This window comes from Rhinolophus sinicus, chromosome 17 (assembly GCF_057876585.1).
Source record: "Rhinolophus sinicus isolate RSI-liver-muscle chromosome 17, RSI-T2T, whole genome shotgun sequence".
Taxonomy (NCBI): domain Eukaryota; kingdom Metazoa; phylum Chordata; class Mammalia; order Chiroptera; family Rhinolophidae; genus Rhinolophus; species Rhinolophus sinicus.
The window spans coordinates 24235967-24245438 of NC_142517.1; the positions used below are offsets into that span (position 1 = coordinate 24235967).

The 9472-nt window shown below is 46.9% G+C and overlaps 1 protein-coding gene across 1 annotated transcript; it reads left to right on the forward strand.

Moving 5' to 3' along the window:
* The first annotated feature begins 5924 nt into the window (after positions 1-5924).
* On the forward strand, positions 5925-9106 carry RAP2B (RAP2B, member of RAS oncogene family). The gene has a single exon (XM_019732031.3). The coding sequence runs from the start codon at positions 7103-7105 to the stop codon at positions 7652-7654; it is 552 nt and encodes a 183-aa protein (XP_019587590.1). The 5' UTR covers positions 5925-7102; the 3' UTR covers positions 7655-9106.
* The last annotated feature ends 366 nt before the right edge of the window (positions 9107-9472 follow it).

Sequence of the window (9472 nt, forward strand, 5' to 3'; positions counted from 1 at the left end):
TTAGCAACTTCATGCTGTGTGCTGCCCATGTCACTGTTAGAAATAATTTAATTTCTACTGTGATTCCCAAACTCACACCTGGACTCCCTTCTTTGAGCAGGTGCCTCGCCATTTTTATTTACAGAGAGAAGCTTATTGACAGCTTGAACTCTCTCAACATGTCCCGCCTTCTCAGCTCCAGTTTTCAGGTCTCTTGACTCTTCTTTCCTTTTGAGAGGAGGGATGCTTCCTGAGCCTTCCCACCAGAGTTCTCAGACTCGTCCTAGGCCCTCACTCTCCTCAGAAACTTCTGTGCAACGGACATCCTTTTGCTTGGATTTCAATGTCTCCATCTTCAGTGATGCGGTCCTTTTAGATGAAAAGCAAGCCAAATGCAACCATAAAAAATGAAACCTTAAACAAACTAGAAGAAAAGACTAGTTGTATAAAATATCTTGGAGTGTGAGACGTCTTTCTATTTGTGGCATGAAATCCACAAAGGAAACCTCATCAAGGAAAAGATCAATAAATTCAAAATAAGAATATTTTTAAAAAATCTTGATGAAAAAAGGAAGGATAAGCAAATCAAAGACTAATAACAAAGTGATAAAATTATTTGCAGGGCATATGATTAACAGAGAATAATATCCTTACACATTATATAACATAACCATAATACATAATCAATAATTGCAAATTGATGAGAAAAAGATGAGAAGTCTAATAAAAAAACTGCTGAAGCTTAGCTGTTGAGGACACATTTTACCTTATAGGTGTAAAAATAGCAACCTGAATATTTCATAAAATATAAGATTATAGTCATATTGGTTGATATATATTCAGTATTTGACAGGCATTTTATTATATACTAAGGTCAAGAGTTATGGCTATACCTGGGGTGGTCAGATGGCTCAGTTGGTTAGAGTGCGAGCTCTCAACAAGGTTGCGGTTCAATTCCCACATGGGATGGTGGGCTGCGCCCCCTGCAACTAAAGACTGAAGACCATGACTGGACCTGGAGCTGAGCTGCACCCTCCACAACTAAATTGAAGTACAATGACTTGGAGCTGATGGGCCCTGGAGAAACACACTGTTCCCCAGTATTCATTTCTCCAATACTGTGTGTTATCTTCCTAAGTCACAACCACAGATCCTTTTCTCTATCTTCAGATTGCTAAACTACATTAATTGCCAGTAAAACTGAACCTTCTTAAGCAGATTTCTTAAACCAAACTGTACTGCTGACAATAATTTACAAAGGACACTTCCTTTCCCCCAGCATAGGCTCTCATTGTCTCCATCAAAACCACAAAGTCCCAAAGACTTATTGAAGCCACTGCTGCCGAAGTGGTGACAGGCTTCCACTGTGCATCAGGGGAAGTGGTGGATTATTGTCCCTGCAGGAGCAAAAGGTGCTCCTTTAATCCAGTGGTTGGTGAGGAAGATGCGAGAGGAAAATTCTTTTTAATGGAGTTAAGAAATTTCTCCCATTCTTGCTGTCTTTGATTCTCTGCAACAGAAGTTCTCAGGGGACAAATCTTAAAACAGATTAAGATTTGAAACTGAGCTTTCGACTAAGAAAAACAGGATCAATGAAATCTCTCTAAGATTTCCCTCGAGTGAGAATACCTTCATCACATAAAAGAGGTGCTAAAAGTGAGTTGTGTTCTTTTCTCTACAGATCAGGGTCTCAGGCAAATTTGAGACCTAATAGAGGTCAGATCATTTATCTTAGAGAAAAGAGCCTTTTTATTTTATTTTCTTAAAAAAAAATCAGGTAAAACAATGAAAATATGTCAAACCACTAGTAAGAGTTTATGATAGAACTCAAACCCACTAAGTAATTGAGTAGCTGTGTGGTATTAGCCTAGGTGTGTGTAACGCTTTATAGAGATATGAGTGATTTTCATTATCAAAAATAACACAGTACATTAATTTATATGTTGAGATCACTATTCAATACTAATCTAATAAACAATAGCTTTGAGACAATAACTATTTTGATTCTATTCCTTTGTATTGGCCTATAAAGTTTATAAAATGCTTGAATGATTTTAACGGTTATTTAATTTAAAAAGTTTCATCTCTCCTAAAATTATAAAAACTAGGCACACCTTTGTCTCTCTTTAGTACCTTGCTAGTATTTTAGGACATTTTTAAGATACAAGGATACACAATCTCATTACAAGTAGCATAAGTCATTGTTCTTACAAGTTGGATACCCAAAGTGTAATATGATTAGTATGACATGATGATGGTTTTGTCAGCTTACAAAATACTTTTAGGAGCGTTACTGTAGATTATTTTAAACAGATATGATATTAAAATAAAATATTCTCAGCCTGCTAGTAGATAACTAGTGATAACACGTCCAGGTACTTAACAAATATTACTGAGAAGTACGCAAGGTTCAGTCTTATACTTACACTTCCCTTTAAAATAGTACGTGGTCACTACCAACTTATCCTTGGTGTCAAAAGTAGAGGTATTTGTTTAGAATTATTTGTTTATCCATAGGCACCAGTGAAATCTACAAACACGATAAAATAAACTCTATTTTGTATAAATGAAGAGGACAGGTGGGTACTTATTTTCTTGAGGAGTTAAAAGATTCATGTTCTAACAAACCAGTTAATTCTTTGAAGGCCCAACTCCAGTGTCACAGAAGCTCAGCCATCCCACTGTGTGAGCAAAGGCCAGAGACACCCGTCTATGTAAATTCAGTACCAAAGGCTGAGCAGACCTTACCTAGTAGATCTTACGTTTGTTTTCTAGAAATGTCTCTTCATATTATCTGCAAATGTGAAGTCTTCTTCAGAGAAAAGGTTTGTGCACTGGACACTTGACCTCTTTCCCCAAGTTAGCACTGATTGTTTCCACCCAAATAAGGGTAGACTTTGATCGCCCAACATCTTTGTGACTCAGGAGGACTGAAAAAATAGTATATATTTTTCTAAGGATCCAGGAAATGTATGCCTCACCAAGAATTAATACAATTTTTAACAAACAGAGTTTGGAAAATGAAGAAAATGCCATTCATATATTCAATAAATATGTATTGACAGCTTCCTATGTAGGCACTGCACTGGGTATTATGAGGGACAGAGGTGGCCCCAAAGATAATCCGATATGGACTCTGCCCTCAAGGAATTCGCATGATGCTGGGTGACAAGACACAGACACATAAATAATTATGGTACAGGATACATAATGACCTATAAGTAAGGCAAATAAAGACTCCTAACAGATTTCGTAAGAGGAAATGCCCAACCTTAAAATTTTCTGCATCAGCAACTTTATTATTTCATTTTGAACCCCAAAGCCACAGTGCAAATCTTTCTGTGGGAGACCATCTGAATGTAGTAAAAATTACTATTGAAGAATCCCTAATAGAAAGTATTCAAACTGTGGCATCTTTCTGGTACTGGAGAGGGCACCAAGATTCAATAATACCCATCCACAACAATGCCTGGATTCCTGAGGATTGTCTTTTCTAGGTGGGGCTGTCAGGGCCCCTGGGTCTAGGTAGTAATTGTCATGCATTTATGGGGTGCTGCAGCTTTGAAAGCACATTTCCATCCATTATCTGTTAATTATTACCCCTGAGGACAGGCTGGCACCATGAAAAGGGCAGCCCAGGACACCAGGGTTCTAATTCTGCTCAGTTCTCTCTGATATAAAATGACACGTTTGGTCACTAGATTCTCTCCAAGGTTCCTTGTATAGTTAAGTGGGTAGGGTAAATTTTATCACCATTTTATAGCCAGGAAAACTAAGGTCAGGAGAGCTTATGGGACTTGCCCAAGGTCTCAGATAATAATTGATATCCAATACTTGAGATTAGCCACCAGGCCTATATAGAAAAGCATTTTCTACTGTACCATACTGAGCACCACACCTAGCATTTGTGGGCAAGAGGACAAATAGAGGCCCATACAGCATTCATCTAAGTATTTAAGTCGTAAATCAAGATAACAAACTGTTAAACACAACATGATTTATCCTCCCATCTTGACAAACACCTCTTCCCAAGGACCTGGAGGGCCAGGTGTGAATTATGGATTCTTAGACTCCTCTGAAGGCCAAGCTGGAAGGTGGCAGGGAAGGGAGAGCTGACTCCAACATACCCCCTCTTCCTGCACTAAGGAGGGGCCCCAAGTGCCCTGCAGGGCACACACCTCAGCCCACAGGTCCAAGCCCTGTCCACACTCTGTCAACAAAGACCCATTCTCGAACACAGGGATGAGTTCAGAGCCCCAAGCAGATCCTGGAAGAGGGTTTTGGGCAGAGGATTCCAGAATTCTGATGATCTGTAGCATAGTCTAGTGTGCGGGCTCTTTGACCTGTGGAGAAGGGGCACTGCCAGAGGTCAGCAGAGGTGGAGGTGGGCAGAGGTTCCTTTTGCTTCGTTTTAAGAGCCAGTCTGATTACACTACCTCAAGATTCAATCTAAGAGTAAAATCTGGGAATTTTCTTGTGAAATAGTAGTATGGCCAATTGTTTACAGCAGCCAAACACCTGTGTTGGGACCCTAGCTTGGCCACTCACTAGCTGTGAAATATCAAGTAAGTTGTCTTAGGGCCTCAGTTTACTTGTCTTAAAACAGATGTGATAATCATTATGAGGAGTAAATAAGATAGCACATGTTAAAAAGGTTGGCAGACATTAAACACTGGTTAAACGTGAGGTTCTCTCCAGCTGTATTAGGTAAATTCGCCTTCGAGTTAGGTTGTCTGGAGAATTATATAAGCACAACTATATCCAAGCTCTCTGATCATCAAGGTTGAACCTTTCTCCTTTCTCCACTAAATAGCGGGGCCAGGCGCGGGGTGGGCACTACATACCGCCATCCAAGGAGTAGGCTGCTGCCCATATCCCGCCAATCCGGTGGCCCAGGACTTTGGGCTGCAGACATGCACAGTACGAGCTACAGCCTGTGGTTCGGAGAAGGTTACCTCGCAAACGTGGCCGTGAGTCCGGTGGGGCTCAGGAACTGAAACTAAGTGTTAGCACACAGCACACCGCCTGGTTCATCCCTGTGATGCAGGCGGTTAAACCAGTGGGAAGTGACACTGGATAAAAAAGTCAGGACACGCAGCCAGGGTTGACAAAGCCTTGTCCCCTCCCACCCCTTCATCTTGGTGCTCCTGCTAACTTCGCTAAGTCTTCTGACAGGTCTTGACATCTCTCCTCCGCAAGGAAGGAGACTCGGAGCAAGTCGAGGCATCTCCCTTGCACCTCCCGTGAGTGTGAGCTGAGCCAAGCGAAGACGTTTTCTAAAGACAAGCCTGGGCATCACCCCCCCCCCCCACGCCCACCTCTCCGGGTGGAAAGAATTCAAACTGGCCCATTTCCACATCCTAGCCACCCTACCCCTTCTGCAAAAAACAAAACACAACAAAAACTTGTTAACTTTGCTGTTGCTTATGGACCAAGAACTGTAACCAGCCCTTCCTCCTCCCTTTAAGGGACAGTCGTGACTGGGCACCGAGAAGTCAGACTCTCTCAAAAACACCAACAAAGGACTATATTTAGCTCTGAGCTCTCCGCCTAAATTCCTCTTATTTTTGCACTCTTAGCTTCAAAACGACTAGGTTGGGGAAGTGGGAGGAAGGGGGCGGGGGAGCAGCAGAGAAAGAACAGCTGTGCCTTCGCCTCTCAACTCAATCTCTATAAATAACCAATCAAGAGCGGAGGTTACTTTTTAACCAATGAAGCAGCCCAAACTGATAAAACCTTGGCGGTAGCCAATAGAAGAACAGTTGGGGGTGTGAGATTTGCGCCCCGGGACCAATGGGTCCCGAGTCTGGGAGAGGTAATTTGAGCTGGAGTGTGGGTGTGTGGTGCAAAAGCTTCCTACTTCCAAGCCCGAAAACCTGCTCTGCCCACTGAGCATGCCCTGACTGGCTGCGGGAGCAGCCGCCACTTCTGGACTGGGTTGAATTCCGGTCTCCAGGTTCCGCTCCAGTCCGGACGGGAGGTGGGCGGGGCGCATGAAGTCCCAGCCCGGAGAGGACTACGGTCACTAGAGGCTGCCCGTTTCCTGGTCGGGACAGTGTTTCAGAACCAGTGTTCTCGTGTTCTTTGTCCGCGGAATGTAGTGCGGGAAGAGTTGGCCATAGAAGGCCGAGTCGCGTTTCCCAGGCGAACGGTTTATTAAAGAGCTGCTGCGCCGTGGGCGGAGGAAGCTGCTCCACCCGCCGCTCAGGCACCCAAATGCCTCCGGCCCTGAGACGCACACCAGCAGGGACTCTGAGAGTGAAGTCCACGGGCTTTTGGTAACGGGACTCCGCTACAGCAGAGCCCGCCCGATTCTTGGGGCGGCCCTTCGCGCCCACAAACTTCTCGTAGAGCTGCCACCTTATGCGGAACCCCAGCGCCGTGAAAGAAGGCGCCCTCCTATCCTCCTACCTGAGCTTTCCCAGCCCCCCTTCAACGTATCCAACCCCCCCACACTTCCCATCCAGCCCCTAGACTCGCGCCTCTCCGGAATCCGCTCCTCCGGACTCAAATCGCAAGCCCCACCCACGTCCCCGCCCCCTGCTTGGGCCCCCGGAAAACCAGGAGCAGCGGATCCGGCGGGCGCGGCCGGCGGTGCACTGGGCATGCTCGCGGGGGTGGGGAGGGCCCGGCTGCGCGCGGCGAGTAGGAAGCCCTCGCCCCGCGGAGGCTGCGGGAGAGAGCGCGATGGGCCGCGGCGGTGGGCGTACGCTCTGCGGGGACTCATGCCACGAGCGTCCCAGCTCGGCGCGCAATTAGCAGCCACCTCCGCACCCTGCCGCCACCGTCTCTCCGTCCTCTTCGGCTGCCGCGGCGAGGAGCTGCCGCCGTTGCCTCGCACAGGCTGCCGGCATTGTCCTCCCGGTCCGAGCCGAGGCTGCCGCTGCGGGCTGCTGCGGGGCCCCGGACCCGCGCCCCAGAGACGCGCCGCCGCCGCCGCCGGCCGGCCCGGCGTCCGGCCCCCGTTTGGTGATTTCTGCGCCCTGCGCTCCCCAGCCACAATCTCCTAGATTTTTCCTGCGGAGCTGAGGAAGGGGAGAAGTCCAGCCGCCAAGTCCAGCGTTTCCCCGGCGCGCAGCCCCGACGGGGCCGCGGCAGGCGCGGTGAAAGCGCGGACGGAGCCATGAGAGAGTACAAAGTGGTGGTGTTGGGCTCGGGCGGCGTGGGCAAGTCCGCGCTCACCGTGCAGTTCGTGACGGGCTCCTTCATCGAGAAGTACGACCCCACCATCGAGGACTTCTACCGCAAGGAGATTGAGGTGGACTCGTCGCCGTCGGTGCTGGAGATCCTGGACACGGCGGGCACGGAGCAGTTCGCGTCCATGCGGGACCTGTACATCAAAAACGGCCAGGGTTTCATCCTCGTCTACAGCCTCGTCAACCAGCAGAGCTTCCAGGACATCAAGCCCATGCGGGACCAGATCATCCGCGTGAAGCGGTACGAGCGCGTGCCCATGATCCTGGTGGGCAACAAGGTGGACCTGGAGGGCGAGCGCGAGGTCTCGTACGGCGAGGGCAAGGCCCTGGCGGAGGAGTGGAGCTGCCCCTTCATGGAGACGTCGGCCAAAAACAAAGCCTCGGTGGATGAGCTGTTCGCGGAGATCGTGCGGCAGATGAACTACGCGGCGCAGCCCAACGGCGATGAGGGCTGCTGCTCGGCCTGCGTGATCCTCTGAGGCGCCGGTGGCCGCCGCGCGCCGGCCGCGCTCTGCGCACAAAAGCCAAACGCACCCGACTCTCTAAATGTGATTTTTCTTCTTGCTTTGAGATTGGAGACGGTTTTGCATTGGCCAGGGTGTCCCGGGAGCCCGGTTGGCCTCTGCGGCCGGCGTCCCCAGCCTCCTCCCCTTGTCCGAAGGGGTATCCGGTCCTGACCATCCGAGACTCGGTGGAAATGTGGCTCTTTGCAGCATGTACGTTTCTCATTGATTTTGGTTGACGCATATTTCCCCCTGTAAGTAGCGTTTAGGGCGCTGTATTGGCAGCTTGACACCAGCAAGCGAAAGTTTCAACCTGGAAAAAAATGGGGTGGGGGAGAAAAAGGACAGGAAGAAGGTGGAAAGGGGGGTCTTTTTTTTTTTTTTTTTTTTTTGGTCAACAACCGTTTTCTAGTTCCAAGTTTTAAATACATGGAAGGAAGTCCGGGAGAACCAAATGAAGGAGCAGGAGGAGGGGAAGAAACTTTTGTATTTTTTCCCTTGTTTTCCAGGAGTAGCTGGAAATTTTGATCAGGTTCTTTTTCTGCCAGCTTGGAAGGGCAACCCCGTGACTGATTGCGATTTGAGGATGTCTATGCAAAGTTGGATTCTTGTTACAGTGTATCCAATCTGAACTATTGCACATCAGAACTGACTTGTTAACACTGATGCCAATACAGTGTGGGGTGCCAGAAAGTGTCTGCTGATATTTGTGGGGGGAAAAAAAATCTATTTTGTTTACCTACTGTATCAAAGGGGAGTCTGGGGGAGAACGGTAGTATTTTTTTTTATCAGCTGTGAAAAAAAAAATGTTACAGATCTGCACATCTTTGTGTGTACTATTGTGTGTGTGTGTGTGTGTTTTCTTTTTTAGCTTTTTGTTCTTACTGGTTGACAGTAACGGATTTTGATGACTAGCTCTTTAAAATACAGGACAAAGACTTCACAAATGTGATTCAGGGCCCCCAGCACCCCTGTGTCTGCAGAGTGCCTTCCAAACTCAGCTGTTCCAGCCGGTGCCAACCTGTGAACTTCCCACCCTGTCCCAGAATCTGCTGTTCCCCACACCACTTTCCAGTTTCCTTTCAGTAATCTTCCTGAAGGAGCCAGGACAATAGGTCCTGTTGTTCTGTGAATGTCTTCATTATGTCCAGCCTTTAACATGTAATTTCCATGTCTTGCAATGGTTTCTATTCTTTTCTATTTTTTTTTCTTTTTCATTTTGTTCAACTGTTCAGGTATTTAGCTCCCCTTTTATATTATCATCAAATTCTTTTGGTTATCTGTTAATAGGGTGTTCCTCCAGAAGCTAAGAGCAAAATTTTACTGTTGTGATGTACCAAGAGAATTCTAACAAACTGTAATTTTTAATTCCAGACACATTGTCTCGTCATTTTAAGACTTTTAATACAGATGTCATTTTTAAAGAAACCCAAAACTTATTGTTTGTGTTTCTGTGTTTCATATTCAGTATCATGGCTGAGGTGGACAAGGGCAGGTGGTCATGCCTGATGCCCCAAGAGTTTGTCAGATTTTGAAGACAGAAGTATCTCATTGGCAAGTTGGGTGACATTACTCCCAACTCCTTAAATAATAGGAAAAGTCATCAAGGTCTAGGAAGCCCTGGGGTGTGGCCATACCATCTTACTACATTTGTTCTGCTGACATGCAACAGCTTACCTCACAGTAGGTAAGGAAGGGAGAAACCGAATGCTAATACTGCCTGCCTGTGGTCTGGGAAAGTAACCATCCACCTGACCAGGCAGGGTAGCACTTACTGTTTTGTTTAAATTAGGT